The sequence below is a fragment of the Tursiops truncatus genome, chromosome 10, assembly GCF_011762595.2.
Source record: "Tursiops truncatus isolate mTurTru1 chromosome 10, mTurTru1.mat.Y, whole genome shotgun sequence".
Classification (NCBI taxonomy): Eukaryota; Metazoa; Chordata; class Mammalia; order Artiodactyla; family Delphinidae; genus Tursiops; species Tursiops truncatus.
This window is the reverse complement of record NC_047043.1, coordinates 42,980,484-43,006,849: the sequence shown is the minus strand read 5'-3', so window position 1 is coordinate 43,006,849 and position 26,366 is coordinate 42,980,484. Positions and strand designations below refer to the sequence as shown.

At 40.3% G+C, this 26,366-nt stretch overlaps 1 protein-coding gene across 30 annotated transcripts in view; it reads left to right on the top strand.

Annotated features, from left to right (window-relative positions):
• DST (dystonin) overlaps window positions 1-26,366 on the top strand; it is a 497,752-nt gene that overhangs the window by 331,346 nt on the left and 140,040 nt on the right. For 13 of the 30 annotated variants that reach the window (XM_033864472.2, XM_073810884.1, XM_073810882.1 and 10 more), the window contains 12 exons: window positions 239-417; window positions 1,350-1,488; window positions 2,314-2,507; window positions 3,681-3,843; window positions 4,690-4,773; window positions 5,488-5,595; window positions 6,118-6,216; window positions 9,773-12,427; window positions 16,219-16,347; window positions 18,578-18,666; window positions 19,659-19,794; window positions 20,893-26,349. In XM_033864472.2, the coding sequence (XP_033720363.1) occupies window positions 239-417; window positions 1,350-1,488; window positions 2,314-2,507; window positions 3,681-3,843; window positions 4,690-4,773; window positions 5,488-5,595; window positions 6,118-6,216; window positions 9,773-12,427; window positions 16,219-16,347; window positions 18,578-18,666; window positions 19,659-19,794; window positions 20,893-26,349 (9,432 nt within the window). Of the gene's footprint in view, window positions 1-238; window positions 418-1,349; window positions 1,489-2,313; window positions 2,508-3,680; window positions 3,844-4,689; window positions 4,774-5,487; window positions 5,596-6,117; window positions 6,217-9,772; window positions 12,428-12,989; window positions 16,101-16,218; window positions 16,348-18,577; window positions 18,667-19,658; window positions 19,795-20,892; window positions 26,350-26,366 lie in introns of those variants that run through there. The other 17 variants (XM_033864484.2, XM_033864483.2, XM_073810895.1 and 14 more) reach the window with 6 other exon arrangements.

Genomic DNA, 26,366 nt, shown 5'->3' with positions numbered 1-26,366 from the left:
AAACCATGATGGAAAAGAATATGAACAAAATGTATGTATGTGTTTAACTGAATCACTTGGCTGTACAGCAGAAATTAACACAACATTGTAAATCAGCTACACTTCAATTAAGAAAAAAGAATACGTACGTGTTTAAGTTAAGGGTCATAATGGGAAATGTGTATTTTTAAAGTGTTTGAAGAAAGAGACACCATCTGGAGTGATAGCCTAATCCTCATGTTTGTTCTCTGTTGTGTAGAAACTAAAGAAAGAGCTGGAGCGACTTAAAGGCGATTTGGCCACAATCACGAGTAAATGCGACGACTTTTTCAGTCAAGCGGCCGCCTCTTCCACGGCTCCCACCTTGCGATCCGAGCTCAGCGTGGTCGTCCAGAGCATGAACCACGTCTATTCCATGTCCTCCACCTACATAGAGAAGTATGGAACCACTGCCTTAATAGAAATCATCTAAACTGGCTTCATAAAAGTGCCACTTATATATATAGGCTGTTTAGCCAAAAATGTTCATTTTTAAGAATACAAAATATTTTTCTTAATAACAAATATATTAAATATTTCTGTGGACTTATGATGCATCTTCATGCTGAAAGGGAATGTGAGCCCTCAGAGACTAGAGCATTAATGATCTTCCCACATGTTGCCTGTAGTTTTGGTAGCTCAGCTGTTGTAGCCTATAGAACTTTCCTCCCAGGCTTGGTCTAAATTAGGTTTGAAAGAAGCCCCTCTGCTGTTGGAATCTCCTGCTGAAGACCACTGTGGGGGCAGGACATGGGTTCTGTTAGAAGACCGTTAGCAGGATGTTAATCCTTTTTTAAAAATTTTATTGAAGTATAGTTGGTTTACAGTGTTGTGTTATTTACTGCCGAGTCACCGCTACAGAAAAAGTGATTCAGTTATACACATATATACATTCTTTTTCATATTCTTTTCCATTGTGGTTTATCCCAGGATATTGAATGTAGTTCCCTGTGCTCTACTGTAGGACCTTGTTGTTTATCCATTCAGTATATAACAGTTTGCATCTGCTAACCCCAAACTCCCACTCCATCCCTCCCCTAACCCCCTCCCCCTTGGCAACCACAAGTCTGATCTCTATGTCTGTGAATCTGGTTCTGTTTCATAGATAAGTTCATTTGTGTCATGTTTTAGATTCCACATATAGGTGCTATCATATGGCATTTGTCTTTCTCTGTTTGACTTACTTAGTGGGATGTTAATCTTGTAATAAAAGTGTCAGTGTCTCGGGATGAAGACCATGCTGCATCATGCACCCTCATGGTGCTTTGGGACTGTATTGTGGGAAAATAAACACTTACCAAAAGGGGGTGTTGTTTAATTCTCTTTTTCAGGTTGAAAATTGTCAACTTGGTGTTAAAAAACACTCATGCTGCAGAAGCCCTTGTAAAATTCTATGAAACTAAACTGTGTGAAGAGGAAGCAGTTATAGCTGACAAGAATAACATTGAGAATCTAATGAGTACTTTAAAGGTATGCCTTTCACTGCTGGCTATTTTTTAAGATTATCCTTTAAAAGTATTTCTCTAGCACTTGGCCCAGGTCTTCAGACATCAAGCATTAAATACCTGAACTTGAATACATTTCTGTCCATTCCATGTCCTGTCTCTGTAGTACCATGGCTTACTGTAAATGAGTGTGTTCATTCATTTTTAGTTTGAGGTGAGTTCTTTTCATTTGAAGTTTGGATCTTTTTGACAGTAGGTTTTTATAGTCTGTTCATGTCGGCAGCAAGAGGAGTTGAAGCTAAAAAGTAAATTATTGGTAACAGATTTTCTTGTGGAAAGAGGCAGTTATTTTAAGAAATCAAGATGAGTAGAGTAGTTAATCTAAGAAGGAAAAAGGCTGATAGTTATACTCGTCTGTTTCTCTTCTTCCATTTATAAAGCTCTGAGTAAAGATATTGTAAACCAATTGTGAGAAGTTTTCTCAGTGATTTTTTAATGCATGTGTTCATTTTTAAACAATGAGATCAGTAGATATTTAAAAAACAAACAATGAAAAAGACTTACCGAGGTAGCAGACTTGCTTATGAAATATATTTTATTTTATTGATGTGCAAATTTCGTTAGACTGAACTCTATAAAACTGTTGTTTTTTTTAGGTCAAAGTACAGTCAAATATTGGCAATTTTATAAGGTTCAAGCTAATGTAATATTTTGTATATGAAAGATATTCTTTCCATTGTCTGATTTTATAGCAGTCATTTGTAAATGAATGGTAAAATTAGGTGAATAATGTGTTTACACAATGAGCGGTTGATACGTTTTTGTAACTTTATAAATTGATCTATTTTAGCAATGGAGATCTGAAGTGGATGAAAAAAGAGAAGTCTTCCATGCACTGGAGGATGAGCTACAGAGAGCAAAGACCATCAGTGATGAGATGTTTAAAACCTACAAAGAGCGTGACCTTGACTTTGACTGGCACAAAGAAAAAGCAGATCAGTTGGTTGAGAGGTGGCAGAATGTTCATGCTCAGATTGACAACAGGTTAGCACCCTTTTCATTCAGTTTTAGCTCAGATTTATTCTCTGCATTCTGGGTAAAGTCTAAATGTATTAGGCTTTTTACTTCCGTATGTAATTCATTCCATAGAGTTAATTTCCATATGTAGTTAATTGTGTTAATTGCAAGAGCTCTGTCCAATTACATTTCTTTTTTATAGGGTGGCCTTTAGTAAGATATTTAACTTCCAAGTAAGTTATTTTTCTGTTCTGTGTTATTACAACTGTTTATGTACTCTGGCATTTATATAGTTAATCTACTTGCCTTTTCTGAAGGAAAAAACAATGTATTCTCTAATTATTAGAGAATTCTCTAATTATTACCACTGGTAATATCAAAATAACCATAACTTAGTAAGAGGAGGGTGGGTCATGCATTTCCTAGGGCCGGATGTAGCATCTATACTAGACAGGAGGCGTAAAGAAACTGAAATGTCCTAATGCTCATTTTAATCAAAGAGACAAGAAAGTCAAAATCATTTGCCCACTGACTGAAATAAAAAAGTGAAAAGAAATGGGATGGTTTTGGGGGCTCATCTTAAAAGAAATGGAATAGTGTTCCTTCTCATTCATTTTTTGTTTTTATTAATGCAGCTAAAATGCATTTATTATATAGTACCATTTGTGAGAAATAAATTATGTTTAAATATTTAGTATCTAATCTCTAAAATACATGATCTGTAGGTTTAATGTAGTGGTTTTAAAATCATAGAAACTGGGGTGTTTAATCACAGTTCCTAGAAAGTACCCTCTGAGTCCATGTTGAACCATTCATTGCTACCATGTCATTTTTTCAGAAGTGAACTGCCATTGCTGCAAACTTTAGGTCTTCAAGACTTGCTGATTGATAATTACTATGGTTAACTTTCCAGTTTTCCTGCTTTTTAGCTTTAGTCTCTCGGGCTTGTCCCTAGAATAATCAGTACCGATAAATTGCACAAGTCCTGGAGAAAAAGAATTTGTATTCAACCCAAGGCAGTGTAGGTGCCCTTGGAGATGGGCCTGGGATGCTGTGGCCTCGAATTCTCGACACACCCCTGTTGTTGTGCTTAGTGCATCTTAGGACAGTAATACTTTGTCCCTCCCTTTTTTTCTACACCTTCCACCTTCCTATTGGTTACTCTTGGAAACCGTGACTATTCCTTTGTTAACCTCTTAGGTTACGGGACTTGGAAGGCATTGGGAAGTCGCTGAAATACTACAAAGATACCTATCACCCTTTAGATGACTGGATCCAGCAAGTTGAAACTACTCAGAGAAAGATTCAGGAAAACCAGCCTGAAAACAGTAAAACCCTAGCCACACAATTGAATCAACAGAAGGTGTGTAAACACAGTTCCTTGTGCTAGGGTTGTGTCTGCATTTGGTCACTCAGACCTTGACCTTCCTTTCTCTTGTTAGTAAGATAAGTCAGCAACTATTTCAAGGAAGGCAGGGAATAAATCAGAAATGTTAAAAATTTGCACTCAAACCTACATCCATCCCTTATTTTGATTTAAGAAAGTTGCATGTTGCGACAGTTCAAGTTTCTAATGATCCTTTAATCGTAGGTATGGAAATCTCTCTGGTACTTTGCTGGCTGCAATAGTTTCATGGGATCCTAAATTTAAAAAAAAAATGGTTAGTCATAGAAAATTAAACAGCCACATGTGACCAAGAGTTAAATGCTTTGAGATTTTTGTTCCATCTTGAGGGCCAGTAATTTCTAGCTCTCTTTAGATCAGGATTAGGTGGGGGATAAGGGTTTCAAGTCTACTTGTGGATAATTCCCATGGAGTTTAGTAATTTCTGCTTTGGAAGCCTCATGAGGGGGTGTCACATAGTGGCTTAATCTTGAAAGCTTGGACTTTACCCAATGAGGCAGATGACATTAAGTGCAGTGGGGTAGAGGGAATTCCCTGGCAATCCAGCGGTTAGGACTTGGTGCTTTCACTGCCGAGGGCACAGGTTCAATCCCTGGTTGGGAAACTAAGATCCCATAAGCCATGTGGTGCAGCCAAATAAATAAATCAACCAATAAATAAAGGCTACAATTAAAAGAAAAAGTGCAATGGGATAGAGAGCTGTAGTCTTAAGTGATGTAGATATTTCTTAGTGCCTGAGATCTCAAGTTGTTGGATAGTATAGGGTTCCTTGTCCTTTTTCTCCTAACCTGTGTGTGCTTATAGATGCTGGTGTCTGAAATAGAAATGAAACAGAGCAAAATGGATGAGTGTCAGAAATACGCAGAGCAGTACTCCACTGCAGTGAAGGTGAGAAGACCAGTTCCTTGCATCAGATTTCATGTTCAGATATTCAGGGAGGTGCTTCTACGGTATACTTTTAAAGCCTTTGCAGGTCATTCAGTCTGTGTTAAAAAGTGAAACAGAGAATCTTCACTTATCTGTTAATTCTTTATGAAAGTGTGAGTCACGTGATGACTCCTGGTTCTTTCATTCTCTCTCTGTGTCACACACGTGCACAGCCTGGCCACACCCCCATGTGCACCAGAATAAAATGTAGCTCTGTAATCCGCCTCTTACCATTTTGCTTCCCCTCTCCCCTCCTTGCTGGAGTGTTCCATGCAAGTATTGCTGGAGTACTCCATGGAAGTATTGCTGGAATATTCCATGGGAGAACGTCTACCTTGTGCTCTAAGTCACCACACCTCAGCTTCACCCATTCAGATCTGGAGTCCCGTTTCCTAACTAGAGGAGAGGGAGGCTGAAAATAACTGGCACGCTGTCCCTATATGTCTCCATGAACTTCTAAAGAGACTTAGGAACTTTCCTGGCCACCCTAAATGTTTCTGATTTTTATTACCACCTTGGAAACATGTCAGGATTGGATTGATTCTTGAAAATGTAGTTTTGCAATATTTTCTTGACTTATTCAGTGAAAGTAGATGCCCTTTCTCTGCATCAAATCACTATAGAATGAAGGGTTAGTGCTTTGCTTTAATTAATCTTACCATTTCCTTTATACAGGACTACGAATTACAAACTATGACCTACCGGGCTATGGTGGATTCACAACAAAAGTCTCCAGTGAAACGCCGGAGAATGCAGAGCTCGGCAGACCTCGTCATTCAAGAGGTGATACCCGTCCAGAGATGGGGAGGGTGTAAAAGAGAGAAGCAACACCTTAGCAATTTTACATTTATATATTTGTATTGTGGTAAAATGTCCATAATAGAAAATTCACCATTTTAGCCATTTTTAAGCATACAATTCAGTGGCGTTCAGTACATTCGTAATGTTGTACAACCTTGAACACAATCCATTTCCAGAACATTCCATCATCCCAAACAGATGCTCTCTATCTATAACAATGCATCTTATTAAGGGTTTTAAAAAACCTTTGAAAATCTTCATTCAAGATGAATGAATTGCAGAGAATAATAAATGTGTATCATGATCAAATTTAGAAGAGGATTTTGCCATCACTGTGGTTTGCACAGCAGTAATCTCGTTCCTACTCGGTTATCATTGCTGGGGAGTCGTGAACTTCCCTGTCCCATAGACTAGTTAATATTTTAATTATTACTCAAGTGTTCATTCAGCTCATTTAGGGCAACTGGAGATTCTGTTTTTATTTTTATTTTTCCTTACTTGCAGTTCATGGACCTGAGGACCCGGTATACGGCTCTGGTCACCCTCATGACACAATATATTAAATTTGCTGGGGACTCATTGAAGCGTCTGGAGGAGGAGGAGGTAACCATTAACCATGGGCAGGTTACTGAAAAGGAGCCACGAGAGGGTTTCATGATAAACTCACGTGGTTGAGAGCTGATGTATGAGTGATTAATTATAAAATTACAGTGAAAAACAGTAGAGGCGTAGGATTTTTTGGTTTGTTATTAAGATTCTCTCGAACTGAAAAACATTACAAAAAAAAAAAAGGAACAACCTTTTTGGAAAAAAAATTTTTTACTCTAGGTCTCTAGTATGAGAGCGTTAATGTCGTTAAGTGGTTCTATTTAAATTATGGAATGTTGGCAGTTTAGCAGAATGTTTTTCAGTTTTCTCACAGTTGAGAAGTATTGTTCTTTGAAGTATAGTTACTACTGTTATGATATCTGCAGAAATATTACATAAACACATTTTTTTATGCATTTTAAATTAATTTACATCTTCAAGGATTTAAAACATGAAAGCCATTAAGTTAGAAGTAGCAGGTGTTTATACAAAATGGTAGTACTTTTTAAGAATTGTGGGGGGGGTTATTTTGTTTTTGTTTTTAGTTTTGCCAAAAAGATATGGTGTATATTAAAAAGACTAAGTACCATTCTAATTTGGAGAACTTCAGTGCCTTTGATTATGCATTTAAAATATATTCAGAAACAGAAAGAATAAGGAGTTATTTATGGAAATATATTTTCATAAAACGCTATTGTATCTAATTTTGAAAGTATGCTCTGCTCTATTATCTTAATACGCTTTCTGTTCCTAACCTCAGAACAGACAAAAATAGTAAACCAAATGCTGTAGTAAGTAAATTGTGGGGCATTAGCCATTTAAATTAGACCGTTGTTGAAATTCTGTAGGTGACTGTACTTAGTATAACTCCATTCATATAATGAGAGAACCAAAATGGTAGTAAATGTCTAATAGATGTTGCTTTCTTAGTTTCTAAAATTATGACCGCTTTTGTAAACTACTTTTGTCTGTTCAGAGTTAATAGTTTTCGGCAACTAAATCACTAACATGGCTACTTGCAAGTCTTTATAACTAACTTCCTTTGGGTTTAGAAAGGAGAACCAGAATATTTTCACATTCAAATAATTGGCATACACTTCTCATCTATGAAGGAAAGTCCATATTTTTTTACATTCTTAATTTTTAAGAGATACATATGATTCCATTTTAAATGGTATACAGATCTTTTAAATTGTGTACTTTGTAGTTAAATGTAATATAAATAATTTAAGCCCTTCCCTTTCTTACAATGTATGTCTGCACATATATGAGCCAATTTGCTCAATGTATCTGATGAAGTAGAATAGTAGAAGTTGATAGAACCAAAAGATATTTCAAAAAGCCTGAAATATATCCAAAATTATGCTTGTCATCCTTTGAAATATAAAAGATTATGTTGAATTTAAAGTCAAAACAATGTAGCTTATGGAAGACCATGCAAAGATTATTATAATTTAAAGCAAATTTTAAAATTCCTTGTTAAAAATTCACCACTTAAGGATATTAATAATGGAATATCTTACAAAAGATACATAGCTCAGTTTTCAGATTCCAAAGAGTAGTGTTTCTGAAACTGGGTCTATCTATACTCACATGAGAGATCTTGGTCAGAGAGCAGAATTTTCCATGGTAAACATGAAATCAAAGAGGGATTCAAGTTAATTTCAAAGATAATACCAAACTAGTTACAGAAATATTAGTAGAGTGTCTGTAATAGATAGGTGGATAAAGATATTTCTCCAGTCTTTGTTGATCACAAAATATATTAAATGTTAATTGCTGAGATTAAAGGACAGCATGTCTCCTTGGGGAACATTTAGATAAAACTTGAAGTTATTTTTATTTGAATAAGTTTGAAATATACAAGAAAGCAAATCAGCAATAGGACTAAATTGTTTCTAGTAATTTTTCTAATATTTGCTAAAAAATTCAGAGTTATCCAGGCAACATGAGATTATTATCAGTCACTAAAATGACTCCAAAACACTGAGAGTTTAACAACAGACATTTTTTTCTGAGAGAATTTTCATTTTTTTAAACCTTAGAACATGACCAAGAAAAAAAGGGAGGGACTCACAACTTCTGAGCAACAGCTAAGTTTTAAACAGAGTTTGATGAGGAATTGAGAAAGACCCTTTTAGAAATCATCTGCTGAAAACATGTTGAACACCTAATGTGTAAGCAGATAGAATGCTTCAGTATCACTGAGAGTTGACCCTGATAAGAAAATAAAGAAAATAGAACACTAAATATTGCAGGCTGTGATGAGATTTTTTTTTCATATGAATTCTTATTAAAAATCATATTTAGGTTAGCAAAGGAAACATCTAAAATTCTCATCAAGATTATTGGGGATCAAGAAATGAGAGGAAGAAAAATAAGATGCATGGTCTATAATACAAACTAAATTCTTGAGATTTACCAGGGCTTTTCCATGAAAATAAAATCTGCTATTTAGAATAATTTCCCTCCTTTTGTTTAAATTATTTCTAACTATGATGATTTTGAGCTGATGATATGACACTAATAACCTTATGGTATTAATAAAGAGAAATTAAATTGTGATTATAAACTAGCCCTGATCATGTTCTGTAGTCAAGTGTATTTCTCCCAGCTGAGATTGATTCTGTAATCAGTAAACAAATTTTCTTAATTGGATCTGAATCCCTAAGTACACTTTTACAAGCATTTATATTTAACAAATATCTTTATGTTTATGGAGTATCTGAAGGTTCTTGTCAAAGTGCATTCATATGAGCCATGTCATTAAGGACAACAACAAGATCAGTGAGTATATGAAGCACATCTTTTCTAAAGCCACCAGGGACTATAGGTGCCTTTGCATTAGCAATTCTGACTATTGTAAGTATCAGGGCAAATATAAATTAGTGAGGCATTTGATTGTAGAAATTACAGATTTTTATATAATTTTCCTCCTTCCATATGTTAAGTATTATTTCCTCAATTGGCTCTCTGTTCCAAAGTTCTGTATCTTGCTTCTTTCACCATTAAGACAGGAGAATGTAAATATCATTTCAAATTTCCATTGGGCTAGAAAATGAAAACTAAATTCTCTAATGTCATTCAGTTCCTATACATCGTATGTTCTTCTCAGCCCACAGGACTGAGTTGTGTGTGAGAGCAGAAAGAGAACTGTTGTGAGAATTTTGGTTCCTACTTTGTCACTTGCCTATTGTGTGAGTTTTCAAAATTATTTAACCTCCCTAGACCTCAGTGTCCTCATCTGGGGTGAGGGTCATACTGTAAGGTTCCTTCTTGCTGTAAAATTCTGAGCTAGCTAATTTTAAAAGCAGAATTATTCCTAAGAGACCAAAAAAAAAAGAAAGAAAAGATTCCTTGATTTAGAAAACCTGACATGCAGGGTTTTTTGTCTTCTCCGACTGTTGACTTTCTGAAGCTTCTTCTCTGCAGATGGTGGTGGGGTTGGTGGTGGGGTTTGTTCTGCCTTTGGTTTCACTGGTCTGTGTAAGTCCTTTCATGAGCATGGCTTCAGATTCTTAAAGACAGATTGGAGTCGAATGGGTTTGACCCTTCTGAACGTCTCTCATAGATGAAAAGGTGTCAGGAGGCTTCTGAGCACGGGGTGTATTCAGATCTGCTCCAGCGGCAGGAGGCGACGATGCTGGAGAATCGCAAACTCACGGGGAAGATAACAGAGCTGGAGAGGATGCTGGCTGAGCTTGAGAAGCAGAAGTCCCGGGTTGAGGAGGAGCTTCCAAAGGTCAGGGAGGCAGCAGAGAACGAGCTGAGGAAGCAGCAGAGGGATGCAGCGGACATCACCCTGCAGAAGATGCGGGCGGAGGGCGAGGCCCAGAGGTACCGCCGGGAGCTGGAGGCCGTTGAGGGGGAGAAGGAGGCGGCGCAGCGTGAGCTGGAGCGCGTGCGGAGGCTCGCGGCCGAGGCCGAGGCCCAGAGGGAGGCCGTGCAGAGGAACCTGAGTGGCTTCCGGAAACAGCTGGAGGAGCACACCGCCACCAGGAGGGCCCTGGAGAACCATCTGAAGAGGAAAGACTCCAGCCTCCACGAGGTGGAGCAACAGAAAGATAAGCTGATGGAGGAACTAAGGAGAAAGAAGGACCACGAAGAGGAGCTCCTGAAGCTGGTCGAGCAGATGGAGAAAGACCTCACGTTCCAGAAACAGGTGGCGGAGAAACAGCTGAAGGAAAAGCAGAAAATTGAATCGGAAGCCAGAAGAAAAATAATCGAGATGCAGTGTTCGTACAAAGAAAACCCACTGCCAGCTTGTACGAGCACCCAGGCTGAGGAACTGAAGCAGCAGGTGGATGAGCTGACAGTGGCCGATAGAAAGGCTGAGAAGGACATGAGGGAGCTGAAGTATGAACTCAGTGCCCTGCAGCTCAAGAAAACTTCATCGGAGGAGAAGGCTCGCTTGCTCAAAGAAAAACTGGGTGAAACCAGCAATGCACTGAGATGCCTCAAGCTGGAGTTGGAAAGGAAGGACCAGGCGGAGGAGGGGTTCTCTCGGCAGCTCCGGGAGCTGGACAGGCAGCTGAGCCAGACCACAGGGAAGGCAGAAGAGGTCAGGCAGGAGGCCAATGACCTTAAGAGGATAAAGCACAACTATGAGCTAGAACTGGAATCTCTGCAGGAGGAGAAAGGAAAGCTGCAGAGGGAGGTGGACCGGATCACCAGGACACAGGCCATCACCAAGAGGAGCATCCAGCATTTAAATTCACAAGTTACTTCTTTGCAGGGTGACAAGGACTTCTCTGGCGAAAGAGCACGATCCTGCCAGAGAAAGTCAGATCACCTGAAAGAACAATTTGAGAAAAGCCACGCGCAGTTGCTTCAAAATATTCAAGCCGAAAAGGAGAATAATGAGAAAATCCAAAAGCTTAAAGAGGAATTGGAGAGAAGTAATGACTGTGCAGACACACTAAAGCACAAAGTGGATGAGCTCACCAGACAGAATAACGAAACCAAGTTAATGATGGAGAGAATTCAGGCAGAATCGGCAAATGTGGTCTTAGAGAAACAAGCCATCCAGCAAAGATGTGAAGCACTGAAAATCCAGGCGGATGGTTTTAAAGACCAGCTTTGTGCCACAAACAAACACTTGCACAAACAGACGAAAACGGAACAGGATTTCCAGAGGAGGATCAAATGCCTGGAAGAAGACCTGGCCCAAAGTCAACATTTAGTGAGTGAATTTAAGCAGAAGTGCGACCAGCAGGACCTCATCATCCAGAACACGGAGAAGGAGGTGCAAAGTCTGAGTGCTGAGCTAAGTGCATCCAAAGAGGAGAAACGCCTTGGGGAGCAGGCAGTGCAGATGCAGTGGGCACAGGTGCAGGACCTGAACGACAGATTGAAAAAGGTGCAAGACGAACTGCACTTAAAGGTCCTAGAGGATCAGGTGACCCACAGGAAGATGGTTCTGTTTCAGGAGGAATCTGAGAAATTCAAACGTTCTGCAGAGGAGTTTCGGAAAAAGATGGAAAAACTGATGGACTCCAAAGTTATCACGGAACATGATATTTCGGGCATCCAGCTTGACTTTGTGTCTCTCCAGCGGGAAAACTTCAGGGCACAAGAGAACGCGAAGCTCTGTGAAACAAATATCCGAGAACTTGAGAGGCAGCTCCAGCAATATCGTGAGCAGATGCACCGAGGGCAGAATGGGGAGGCACCTCACTACCAGAAATGTCGGAAGCTCACAGATGAGCTGGTCGCCCAGAAACGGGAGGTGGAAAACCTGAAGCAAAAGATGGATCAGCAGATAAAAGAACAGGAGCATCAGTTAGTGATGCTCCAGTGTGAAATCCAGAAAAAGAACCCAGCCTTCAAGACACATCTTGAGATGGCAGTGAAGGAGTATCAGCGCCCAGGGGACTTCTCCTCCTCTCCCTCCATGGCCAGGTCCCCTCTACAGAGGTGGACTCAGGAACCACAGCTTTCGGAGGAAAGATGGCAACATCGGGGTGCTGAACAGATGCAGAAGGAGGGCCAGGGCGGGCCATCAGGGGCTCCGGTTGAGAAAGAGAAGAGTCAGCAGTGTTACTCTGAATACTTTTCTCAAACAAGCACCGAATTACAGATAACTTTTGATGAGATGAACCCTGTTGCAAGACCGTCAGAAATCGAGAAGCTAAGAAATCAAGGTCTGTACAATTCCAGACACGCTGTCAGGTGTCAAGATGACAAGTGTGAAATAGACCTGGTGACGCTTCTGGCACCCTTAGAGGTATACCCTGGATTCTGGAACCTTGTCAGCTACCCTCTGTCAGGTTTCCGCTCTTGTTTCCTTTCTCTGCTAGGCTACATTTTTTAACCGTGCTGAATGTGAGTGGCTCTTTGTAGTCCAACAGAAAATCATGCTATCATTTTCTAGTGATTTACTTGAATCTTTACTACAAACTACAGTCTTCAATTTTTAAATGTTTGAGATGAAAAACACAGAGGTCATGGCTATCCTGTCATATCTGTGGGATTCTATTCCGAAAAATTTGACCCTAAAAAAAAAAACTAGAAAAACCAAGCAGTTAACTTTAATTTCTAACACGTTTTGTGGACAGATTTTACCTCCTGTCTTTTTTAGACATAGCATTTTAATACCTTAATTGTCATCTAAAGTTTAAACTTCAGACTGTCAAAATAATATTTCTTGTTCCTGAACCCTCTTGGGCTTGAAAGTGTTCTTCTCTTATCTCATCTTTGTTATTCTAGGAATTATATTTGGATTAAGAGTGGGTAACATGACAATGTTCTTTAGATGACTTTTAACGTCTTATAAATTCCCGTTACAGATAGCTAAGAACAAGCAGTATGCTATGCACACAGAAGTCACGGCATTAAAGCAAGAAAGGAGCCCAGTCCCCGGTGCTGATGAATGGCTGCTTGAAGGGTGCAGGGCACAGGGTGGACTCAAAAGAGATTTTCTTAAGAAGGGCTCAGAACCAGAAACCTTTCAGAACTTTGGTGGTGATCATGCATGCTTGGTCAGGGATGATGAGTTTCAGTTCCAAGGGCTCCGGCACACTGTGACGGCCAGGCAGTTGGTCGAAGCTAAGCTTCTGGACATGAAAACAGTTGAGCAGCTGCGACTTGGCCTTAAGACCGTTGAAGAAGTCCAGAAAACTCTGAGCAAGTTTTTGACAAAAGCCACCTCCATCGCAGGGCTTTACCTAGAATCCACAACAGAAAAGATTTCATTTTCCTCAGCTGCCAAGAAAATCATCATCGATAAGATGATGACTTTAGCATTTTTAGAAGCTCAGGCGGCCACGGGTTTCATAATTGACCCCCTTTCAGGGAAGACCTATTCTGTTGAGGATGCAATCCTTAAAGGTGTGGTTGACCCCGAATTCAAAATCAGGCTCCTTGAGGCAGAGAAGGCGGCCCTGGGGTATCCATGTTCTTCTAAGACACTGTCAGTGTTCCAAGCCATGGAAAATAGAATGCTTGACAGGCAAAGGGGCAAACATATGTTGGAGGTGCAGATTGCCAGTGGGGGCGTCATCGACCCCGTGAGGGGCATTCGGGTTCCTCCAGAAGTTGCCCTGCAGCAGGGGCTGCTAAATAACGCCATCCTGCAGTTTTTACATGAGCCATCCAGCAACACTAGAGCCTTTCCCAATCCCAATAATAAGCGAACCCTGTATTACTCAGAGTTACTGCGCATGTGTGTCTTTGACGTAGACGGGCAGTGCTTTCTGTTTCCATTTGGGGAGAGGAACATTTCCAATCTCAATGTAGCGAAAACTCACAGGATTGCTGTCGTCGATACTAAGACAGGAGCAGAACTGACTGCCTACGAGGCTTTCCAGAGAAACCTGATTGAGAAAAGTACCTACCTTGAGCTGTCAGGGCAGCAGTATCAATGGAAGGAAGCCACGTTTTTTGAGTCCTATGGGCGTCCCTGTCGTGTACTGACTGATACTAAGACAGGATTACAGTTCAGTATCAGCGAGGCCATAGAGCAGGGAACCATTGACAAAGCCTCCATCGAAAAGTATCAGGAAGGCTTCCTCACACTCACAGAACTTGCTGATTCCTTGCTGAGCAGGTTAGTCCCCAAGAAGGACTCGCGCAGTCCAGTGGCAGGGTACTGGCTGACTTCTAGTGGGGAAAGGATCTCTGTGCTAAAGGCCACACGTCGGAATCTGGTTGATCGGATCACCGCCCTCCGATGTCTTGAAGCCCAAGTCAGTACCGGGGGCATCATTGACCCTCTGACCGGCAAGAGGTACCGGGTGGCCGAGGCCTTGCACAGAGGCCTGGTGGACGAGGGGTTTGCGCAGCAGCTGCGGCAGTGTGAGTTAGTCGTCACGGGGATCAGTCACCCTATCAATAACAAAGTGATGTCAGTAGTGGAAGCTGTGAGTGCAAATATCATAAGTAAGGACATGGGAATCCGCTGTCTGGAATTTCAGTACTTGACAGGGGGGCTGATTGAGCCCCAGGCCCAGGCCCGCTTGTCGATTGAAGAAGCCCTCCAAGTAGGGATTATAGATGTCTTCATTGCTACAAAGCTCAAAGATCAAAAGTCCTATGCCAGAAACATCCTCTGTCCTCAAACGAAAAGAAAGTTGACTTATAAAGAAGCCTTAGAAAAAGCTGATTTTGATTTCCACACAGGACTTAAACTCCTAGAAGTGTCTGAGCCCTTGATGACAGGGATTTCCAGCCTCTACTATTCTTCACAATAGGACCTGTTTATAGAACCAGAGTCAGGGGTGATGCTGTCTAGTTCTTCTGCTTTGTCCACAGCTTGATGGTATGAGATCCACGGCCTAGTAATTGTGTGACATGCTTGAAGCACTGTTAATTTCTTGAGGGCTGGAAACACCTGACTGCTCAGAAGAGAGAATACTTTTAATTTAAAAATTTTTTTAGATAAAGTTTTATTGGAATGCAGACACATTGTTGTGTACATATTGTCTTTGGCTACTTTTGGGTACAAGGACGGAGTTGAGTAGTTCTAACAGTAACCATATGGCTCACAAAGCCTAAAATATTTGCTCTCTGGTCCTTTCCAGAATAGTTTGCTGTCTCCTGATCTGGAAGAATTTGCATCACTCCTTTAGACTAAACGTGAGGAGGCTTGGATTTTAGACTCCATTCTGCCCAAGAGAGAATACTTTTAAAATGGAAAATAACAAAAGATTTACTGCTCTTCATAATGGTTCCATTTAGCTTTGAGATTCGTTTTTTGACTCCTACCCAAACTAAATAAAAGTATTTTACCTGGAATATGGGATAAGCTTGAGGATCTCCAGCGAGTTTACAGCATCCTTTCTTCAGAACTCTGCATCACTGCCTGGATCCAGCCTGGTGTCAGGGTTCCCATTTATTAAATGATTCATTACACTCACTGAAAGAGCACTTAAAAAAGAACCGTGGAATCGCAGAGGAAAATGTAAACTTGTTCTCACATCCGTGAGGCTGTAGTGTTTCAGATTGCCTTGAAAAATGAACATTTTTAGTTTTTCTGTATGTCGTAATCTTCTTTACATATTATATTTTACCACCATCTCCCATTTCTAGTTACGACTTTGTAATTAAAAGCAGCATTATGAATGGGTTATGTGTTGGAGGAGAGGGAAGGTTTTTCTTCGTTCTATGTATTTTTTGTTTTGTGTAGACTTTATTCTTTCAGCTTTCCATTGTCTGTTACTTTTCTGTCATGACAGTTATGATTGTAATGCTAATGCAAAGGCAGCAATTCAGATTTCTTTTAGTGCTTCATGAATAAAGTTGAGTTTTTAAATGTGTCATATTAATAGACTAGCTAGGAGGTTAGGCTGATCATTCAAGACTATTTCTCACAGCTTGCTTTGCTACCATAAACATTTTGGAAGTACATCTGCTACGTGACGTGTTGAATATGGTAAAAAATGAATAAAATATCTCGATAACCTGTGTGTGATGAAAAAATATTTTTAAATCCTTGTTTTCTGTGGAGAGATCACTTTAATGGCTCGGTAATTTACTGGAATATATCTTTTTTTTTTTTTAACCACTCACACCTGTCAGAAGTCACTGGAAGAAGAAAAGAAAGAGCATGTTGAAAAAGCCAGAGAATTACAAAAATGGGTATCAAATATCAGCAAGACATTGAAAGACGGAGAGAAGGCTGAAAAGTCTTCCTTCTTTAAGCAAAAGGTACTCACCGAGGTCCTGGTATAATAATAATGATAATATCAATAATTATAGTGGGGAGAATTTACTGAGTTGATACAGTCCACCTAAAAAAAAAATCCTTTAATTCTTTAGTTTCCCCCATTTCTATATGCAGTTATAATGAGGATCAGAGATGTTAAGTAACTTGCCCAAGGAATCACAGTATGTGGCAGAAGAAGCTGTCTCTGCTTCCAAAACCTGGACTTCATCAATATTAGTCTCACTGTTAGTCAACCAATATGTGGGACTGCTTTTCCTCACAGTGAGATCTGCTTCCTGATCGCTTTGACGAACGTTGCAGGAGAGCAGAGTCACTCTGTTTGGTGCCCTGAGTACATTCATGCACTCTGTGTCATAAAGAGTTGCAAGCTCGTTCTTTGAATAGAAACAAAAAGTTTCAAGAGCAACAAACTGCAGACCAAGATGTTAACATTTGAGGATCGCATTTAGTTGTGCTTTTCTGGGTCTTTTCTATTTCCGAAAGAAGTGTTCTCCCATCATCCACTGGAAATTCTAGATTCTTTCCCTTCCCTAAATGAAATCTTTAGTTCTGTAGGCTGTGTTCTGAACCCCACTACTTGACATAAGTTGAGTGCCGCATTTCGTGAGATGTTACTGCTCTGAGGTGTCCTTTGGGCTGTCCCACCTGAAGCTCTTAGGGCACTGAGTTAAGCAGTTTTGCTGCTGCTACTGATAATGCTGGAATTGCTACTATATTTTAAAAAATAAATTTCCACTAAGTAAGCAGTATTTTTCTCGATTATGTTTCCTTCACTGCCCTGCTGCTCCTGCCTGACCTGTGGAAACTACAGAGGCAATCATTAGCTTTCCCTTCCAGCTCTGCATCAGTACACACTTGTCATCACTTGAAACAGACATTTTTGACATAATCCAATAACAGAAAGCTTCAACATCTTGTCTCATTTCGCCTATGGCATGAGGCAGATGAACCTTATTTGAGGTTCCCCCGGGAGAGGTTTATAGACCTGAGTATTTACTTGAATTCTCATTCAGTTGAAATAAAGCCAGCTTAGCTCATAGTCTAGCAAACTACATTTTATAGAGTGTGGGGGAAATAAGTTGGAAAGGAAAATTACATTTAGTGTTTTAAACCCAAAACCTTCAAAGCAATTTTATGCGAGTATTTAGTTTAAAACATTTTCTTCATTTTCCCCCTGTCAAATAGGAAAAGAGGTAAAATAGGGACACAAACTTAAGGATTTCTTGAGAGAACAAGTTTCTTTTCAGGAACGTGGTTTATAAACGCTTGGTATTTCCTCATTCTGTAGTTCTAAATTCTCCAAAATTTTACCGACCAGTGTTAGTTTTAGACCTAGCAGACATAGAAGTAGAGAGATACCTTTGCAATGCAGATCATGGCCCCAGTTATAAATCTTAAATAACACTCGATGGTCTCTCTGTTGAAGGATATTTAAGGTAATTTGATGTCAGTAATAAATGTGTCTTTCAAAAAATCAGTATTGCCTCATGATTACCTATAGCCATGAAAAATAGACTTTAGGCTGACTCTCAGTAGAATACGTCTGGGGAAAATACACCTTTTCATTGTCCCATCATTTCATTTCTGCTCACTTAAAAGAATAGCATTTACTTTCTGATAGTAGGTCTTCAGAAATGATACAGAGAGGAATTAGGAGAAAGTAAACAGGTCAATTTTATTTCTCTGTCACAGGCGACTTTTGCAAGTGAAGTCCTAGTAATAGAAATTATTTAATCTTGACCTGCAAACCTAGAGAGGAATACTTCTAGAGAGGAATTTTTTTCCAAAGGAGCTTTGTATCCAGGAGCTTGGGGGAAGGAAGGGAAGGTTTTTGTTCCATGTTCATGTATCTTTTTGAGGATGGCAATGTTCTTCCAGTGCTGAACGTCTGGCCACCTGGGGTATCATTAAGGCATTCTCTATTCGTGGTTGGGCTGGGACAAATGCAAGAACCATATCACGCGGTATTATTATTTCCTCGTGGAAATGATGGCCTTAGGGTTAGAGGGAGGGACTTTCCTTCATCGTGCATTCTCAAAAGCAGTCTTCTTATCCAGGCCTGTGAACCAGTAATAAGTGATGGGTATTTACTCAGATCACCTGAAAATATTCCCATCGTGTGGGTCTTGATGAAAACTTGGAGTTTGTTTAAATGACTGTTGTGTCATCTTTGTGAAGGAAGAGCTTGAGTGTGTTTTCTTTACCTCGCAGATTTCCAGTGAGGAAATATCAGTCAAGAAGGAACAATTATCTGAAGCACTGCAAACTATGCAGCTCTTCCTGGCTAAACACGGAGACAAGTATGTTGGTTTTCATTAGGTCTTTTATTTGAAGTAGGGGAGTGGTCTTCAAAACTCTTAGCAAAGTAGAGGATGGTAAATTGCAATGTAGAGTTTAAAACTGGGACTCAATCACAAATTTACTTATTAATATAATAACCTAAGACTATAAACTTGGCTATTTAATTGTCGCTTTTCATCAGTCTTGGTCTTTACCAAAATCCTGAAATGTACTTACTACCCCCATATATTGCTGATGAGGAAACAGGCTCGGATCTGTAGCTAGTGAGTAAAGATGCCAAGCCAAGTCTTGATTCTGAGTAGTACTTACTCTCCAAGACGTACCTTTTGGAAAATGTGTGTAAATACGTTCTTCATTTTCTTAGCTGAGAACTGTGGCAACTTAATTTCTTGTGGTTTGGTCCTGCTTTTTGCAACAAGGCACTTCATATATTTCAGCTAATGCCTCAGACAGGGAAGGAATCTACCCTTTTCTTAAATATTGTTTGTCATCTTTAGAATTACTCTAGAATGATTTTATGTTGTACCTTAGGTTAAATTTATAAGGAAATTGGGTTAATTTCCTTATAAATTTCCTCTTTATTCATCCTTCTGCTTGAACAAGTTTCATCTTGAGTCGTGGTACCTTACTTGTCCCTTTTCCATGTTGGAACTAACAATGGGATCTTTCCCTCTGTCAGACCACAGCAGTTGTTATTTTAGAAATTTGTATATGCTAGAGAGGTGCTGATATATTAGTTTACACTCTTTTCCTTTAGTCCTTTTCCAGGCAAGAGAAGGATTCCTGGATGTTTTTAGGGTCATAAGGGCCATCCTTAATTTTCATATACAACCATTCTAAGACCTGAGTAATCTGTATATGAGATTATATTATATTTTATGACCCTATGCTAATTTAGAAAAGTATTCTTTGCAAAATCATCGAGGCTAGTGTGTCATCTTTATCACTTGAAGACTTATATTCGTCTTTTCATACTTTCTGGTTATTTTAGAATGACAGACGAAGAAAGAAATGAATTGGAAAAACAAGTGAAAACTCTCCAAGAAAGTTATAATTTACTCTTTAGTGAATCTCTGAAACAACTACAACAATCACAAACCTTAGGAGATATAAAGGTAGAGGAGAAGGTAATGTTATTTATTTAGAACATGAGGCTGTTTTAAGACTTTTAGTTTAACTGCATGATTGTAGAAATATATGTCAATGACAAAGAAATGACCTTGAGTTGTGTACATGGAAGAAACATGGGTGGGGTTTATTTAAGTACTAGGAGATTTCAGTGTTGTTCATTAAATGCAGTCTTACACTTGCTGTCATCAATTTCTGTGACATCTTAATCTCTGCCTTGCATGGTAAAAGGAAGGAATCATTCATTTTTCTAACTCTTCTCTGTCAAAGCCATTCCTCTACTGTTATATAGATATATGTTATATAGATATGATAGATATTCTACTATATAAATATGATGGTATAAAATAGTCTGTGAGTCACCTCTAAACGTGACATTGGAGTATTAGGGGATTTGTCTGATTTTCAGAGATATCCATGAGATTTCTTTGAGAAATACTGGGCCATATGTTTTAGCGAGGATGCTCTAGCATCTTCTTAAAATATAACAGAAATAGCTTAAAATTTGGCCTATCCTTAAACTTTTAAAACTTGACAACACATATTCAACACAAAATCCAGTGTTCAAAAAGTTATCTTTATACTCAATTCCCTCACTCCCTGGAGTACTTTACATACTATTTGTCGTATTTTGAGGGTATGTAACGATTTTCCTGGCTCATGGGTTTTGGCTATCTGTGAAGAAGTCTGTATGCTGTAAACATCAATAGCATGGGGTTTGAAACTCTCTCTTGTGTCAGGAGACTAATCTCACCCGATTGCAGAGAGCATGGTTTGCCTTCTAGGTGTGTGTCCTGTTTCCTCACCCTCATCATTTCCTGTGTCCTCACTAACCTTCTTAATGTACACGATATGAAGTTTTCAGTTCACAGATGCATGTCGTTTTCAAAGCTTTATCACATCCTGTGCTCTCGAATAGATCACTGACATAGATCACTTGTGCATTTGAGCTGCTTAACACTCACAGCCTTGCCGCGTCTTGGTAAGTAGAGGATTTTTATGTCGAAGTGTCTTTTTTATAAGAAAATGCAAACTAAGTTTCATGACGCTCTGCCCACCCTCGTGTCACTGACTGAGACTTCATGCTTTCCTTTCAGCTGGATAAAGTCATCGCAGGCACCATTGATCAGGGCACGGGAGAAGTCCTTTCTGTCTTTCAGGCCGTGTTAAGAGGCCTCATTGATTATGACACGGGGATCCGATTGCTTGAGACCCAGCTCATGATTTCTGGGCTTGTTTCACCAGAATTAAGAACATGCTTTGACCTCAAAGATGCCCAAAATCATGGCCTTATTGATGAGCAAGTTCTTAGCCAACTCCGAGAACTCAGTGAAACGAAGGAGATTATTTCTGCTGTGTCGTCCACCACAGTTCCAGTGCTGGATGCTCTGGCTGAAGGTGTGATCTCAGAACCCATGGCCATCAGAGTTCTTGAGATCCTGCTTTCCACAGGCTCTCTCGTTATTCCGGCCACAGGAGAACAGCTGACGCTGCAGAAGGCTTTCCAGCAGCACCTGGTTTCCTCTGCCTTATTTTCTAAAATCCTGGAACGGCAGAATCTGTGTAAAGATCTTATCGACCCCTCCACCTCTGAGAAGGTGTCTTTAATAGATATCATGCAAAGAAGTATTTTACAGGAAAACACAGGGGTGCGGCTTCTGCCTGTGAGGCCACAAGAAGGAGGCAGGATAACGTTAAAATGTGGGAGAAACTTAAGCATTTTAAGGGCAGCTCACGAAGGCCTCATAGACCGTGAGACCATGTTCAGGTTACTGGGTGCGCAGCTGCTTTCAGGAGGTCTGATCCATTCCAAGTCTGGTCAGAGAATGACTGTAGAAGAAGCCGTGGCAGAGGGGGTGATGGACAGAGACACTGCCAACAGTATCCTCACCTACCAGGTGGAAACAGGCGGAATCATCCAGTGCAACCCCGCCAAGCGTTTAACTGTCGATGAGGCAGTCCAATGTGATCTGATAACGTCCAGCAGTGCCCTTCTGGTCCTCGAGGCTCAGCGAGGCTACGTGGGCCTCATCTGGCCTCACTCTGGGGAGATATTCCCTACATCTTCTTCCCTGCAGCAGGAGTTGATTACCAATGAATTGGCGTCTAAGATCCTGAACGGCAGGCAGAAAATCGCTGCTCTTTACATTCCAGAAACATCTCAAGTCATTGGTTTGGACGTTGCCACGCAACTCGGAATCATAGATAATCACACAGCATCGATTTTAAAAAGTATAACGCTGCCCGATAAAATGCCAGATTTGGGAGATTTCGAAGCTTGTGAAAATTCCAGAAGATGGCTCTCTTTTTGTAAATTCCAGCCATCCATGGTCCATGATTACAGGCAAGAAGAAGATGTTTTTGATGGAGAAGAGCCAGTGGTGGCTCAGAGCTCAGAACAAACTAAAAAATTATTCCTGTCTTATTTGATGATAAATAGCTATATGGATGCAAACACAGGGCAGAGGCTTTTGCTGTATGATGGAGGCTTGAATGACGCTGTTCAGATGCTCCTGGAAGGCTGTGGTGCAGAAATTGATGAGAACACGCCTGTGAAAGAATGTCTTGATGTCATAAGACTCCCTGGCGTATTTCTGAATAATGCTGCAAGTAAAGAAACGAGTGAAAGTACAGCTACACCAGGTAGTTTTGATAAATGTCATTGCAGAGAACCTAAACGTAAAGGAACCTCTGAAAATGCCATAGATGAAGAGTTTCAGGAACTGGGAACTAACGTTACCAGGAGTGAATTTCGCCAGTCAGAAAACGTGGCAGATATACTGGCAACTGATTATAAAGTTAAGGATTCATCCAGCCTGTGTGTTCCTAGTTTGATATCACATTTAACAGAGCCTGGACTTGCTGAAGTTAGCCTGCTCAGACAAGACTCTGAAAACAGACTTGAAAACAGTGAAAATCAAAGCCAAATAGAAACAAAGGGACATGCAGATGAATGTAGTCATTCTAAAAACCTTCAAAACTTTGCAAGTGATTTGATAAGTCCTATAGTAAAATCAAAAACTAGTAGAATCTGTGATTTGAATGAAACGGTGAATGAAGATAATATTAGCAGGGATTCAAGTTTCTTGGACTATTCCCCCAGGCTGAGTGCCTTGTTAAGTCATGATAAACTGAGGACCAGTCAGGGAAGTTTTCATGATGTACACACTGCAGAGAACAATGGAAATAAATGTGAAGCCTTTACATTGCCATTCAGTGACCAAACCATGTTATCGGGTCAAAGAATAAGAGAAAAATTTCAAGACCAGTTTCTGGGAATTGCAGCTATCAACATCAGTTTACAGGGAGAAAACACCGTACAAAAATCTTTCGGTATTGGTTGTAGTAATCCTCAGGTACAAGATCAGAATGATGAAAAAATGCTTGCTGCTTCTCATCAGGAACCCGAAGACGAGCAAAGTGAGTCCACGGTGGAAGGGTCCTCCTGTGCCCTGCCCCTGAGGGGTGGTAGTCATCACATCAACATGGCTCACATTCGTACCCCATCATTTGAAGGGGCTGTCAGCGCCAGTGCTGGTGACTATGAAACATCACTGCTGGGTGATCAGCAGAGCGACACAGAAACAGATACAGACAGCGATGCTGACTTTTATGACACGCCCTTGTTTGAAGATGATGACCATGATTCCCTGCCTCTGGAAGGTGATGACCATGGTTGTCTGCAGCCCAAGGACTATGACACGCTGCCGGAGGAAGATGACTGGGCCGCTCCTCCTGGAGAGGCTTTTTATGATGTTTCTAAAGAGGATGAACATTCTTTGGGGACCCAAGGGGGACTGGTTGATAGCTTAGGTGTGAGGGGAGAAGCACAGTCTCTGCAGGATTTTCTCATAGTTGCTGAGAAAGCAGAATTCGATTCTGGTGAAAGAATCCATTTAAATTCACTTGCCTCCTATGAGGTGAATGGACGGTTGATGGAAATCGTATCAGAACAGGACAGCACAGATGACCTTGAAGGTGATGAGTCTGACTCATTGACTGACCATGAAATTGTAGGAAGAAAAGAGAGCTTCAGGGCTCCATTAAATTCTGAGGATGCTGGCTGTTGGAGAGGGAGAGAAGAGTACGTAACTGGGCAAGAATTTAAATCTGATCCCGATCGTTTAGATTCTGTGCAAAATGAAGAAAGTTATGGGGACTCAGAGTGTGACAGTAATGATCAGGACGACGATGATGACGATGGTGGTGGTGATGCCAAAGAAGAAGGAGCAGGAGGTGAGGATGGAAAGCCCGTGTGCCAGGACGAGACTGAGGGTGTGGATGTCCCCATGTGTGTCACCACTGCACCCAAACCGGGAAACAGCCATGCAAGTCAAAGTAGCAATAAAACGATTCTCCCGGATCAAAAGCACCATCATAGTTCTTTGGAAAAACAGCAAAGTGTAAATGTTTTGCAGCCAGAATCAAGTAGTAAAAGTAGCTTGGTTCCTGAAAGAAATAACCTTCCAGAATATGCAACTGAGGTTGTTCGAAAAAACAAAGATCTGTTGAATCATGAGATGGTCCTTAAGGATAAATTGCTGTCTGTCATGAAAGACACTGAATCGGAAAACGCTTTAAGCCCTGTTGGTGTTTTACATAATACTAGTGTCGGTTCAACTTCTGAACTAGCGAATGATCTAAAGAACACAGGGGTTAAGTTGATTCAAGGGCCAGAATCTATGGACTCTGTGAAAGGTGGAAATCCATATTATGAGAATGTGACACTTCAGGGTGACTCATCTTCTGATAAAGACATTTGTTCTGAGCCCAGTTTAATAGTAAAACCTGTGGAGGAAAGCCAGTTGTCATCCAGAGTCTCTGTAACTGACCAAGATCCTCAAGGCAATGGAAAAGATCTAATTAAAAGGAGAGCTGACAAAAACAATATACTAATAGAAGATGAAACATTGGTTCATAAAATGTGTGCAGGTAAAGGAGAAGTGCTTATAGAAGGTCCTGTAGAAGATAATAAATGTCTCAGACTTTTGCCCAGTAAAAGTACAAGGGAGAGTCTTGATTTAGTTAATAGTCCATTTCCGTTCCCACACATCACACACAGTGAAGGACATAATCAGGAAGGAAGCCTTAAAAAAGCAACAGTAGCCCTTAAAGATGAACCAAAGAATCTGCCAACAATAGTTAGCAAAAGTCCCGTTCAATTTGAGAATCATGAAGAAATTTTCGATTCCTCAGTTTCCCAAGTGATCACTGATGACATGACTTCAGACATGACCTTGTCTGAAAGGAATACAAGGATTGAGAAAGATTCAACCACCGATGGACCTGAAAAAGAGCTTGATCTGTTTACTTATTTAAAACACTGTGCTAAAAATGTGAAAGCAAAAGACATACTGAAACCAAATGAAGATACCCCAAGCTGTATTCTAGTAGCTTCCCCTCCCAGGAATGAGCACGTGCAATTAGGAGTTAATAATGTGAAAGAAAAGGCAGCTCTTGCCCAAGAAGACTTACCTCCAAAGGAGATGGTCCAACAGAAGGATCTTCCTACTAAAGAAAGTGTCTCAGAAGGAGGATCAGAAATTCCTGAGTTCACACCAGAAAGAGATGAAAGCACACCTTCAGTCTTCCCTCTTATAGATGCCGAGGGCCTTGGGAAACATACAGATTTTGTGCAGTCAGAACTCTGTGCAGATGGAACAAGAAATAACTCCAGTAACACTTTAAACACTGACTGCTCATCCTTAGAAATTAACAGTGAGAAAGGAGTAATTGAGCAACAGGCACGAAAAGAACCAGCCTCATCTCCAGGAGTCCAGGAAAACGAGGTTCAGATTCCTGAGTTATCTCAGGTCTCCACTGAAGATGTCGAGGACATCTTAAAAGGTAGATTGAAAGAAGGTCATACGAATCCTCAAGAGCTTGGAGAACCTTCAGCCTGTGCAGATACTAACATTTCAATTCAAAACTTAATTAAAAGAGTTAGCTCATCATCATTGGTAAGTGAAGCATCTGGTGTGTCTGGCGACTCTAAAACCAGTGACTATGGTGTTTCCCCCATGAATAACTCGCCAGAACTAAAAGCAGAGGGCAGAGAGGATCCGCTCTGTACTGCAAACCTCAAGTCTGAGCTGCTTCTCGATATACTTAAGCAAAATCAGTATAGCCAGAAAATTACGGGAGCATTTGAATTGATGAAAGAATTAACTCAAATGGAGTGTGATCTAGAGAAAAGAGGTAGGACATCTGAAGTTCTTCCTCTGCAACTTGAAAATGTTTTCTGCAAGCTGCTTGCTGATGGATATTCAGAGAAAGGAGGACAGGGTGGAGAATTGAATCAAAAATCATCTACAGCTTCTGAGATGATGGATGAAAAGCCACACATTCTTGATGATCTTAACAGCAAGAGAGAAAAACCCCATTCCCTTAATTTACAAAATATGAAAGAAAATGGACCAGAAAACTCTCCTGTCTGTGCATCAGCATTGCCAAGAGGCAGGAGGCTGGAGGAGCTATGCGCTGAATCCCCAAACCATTTGGAATGTATTTCAGGGTCAAAAGACATGGCTTCTGGAGACAGCTTGATGGAACAAGTAAGTATACTTTACAT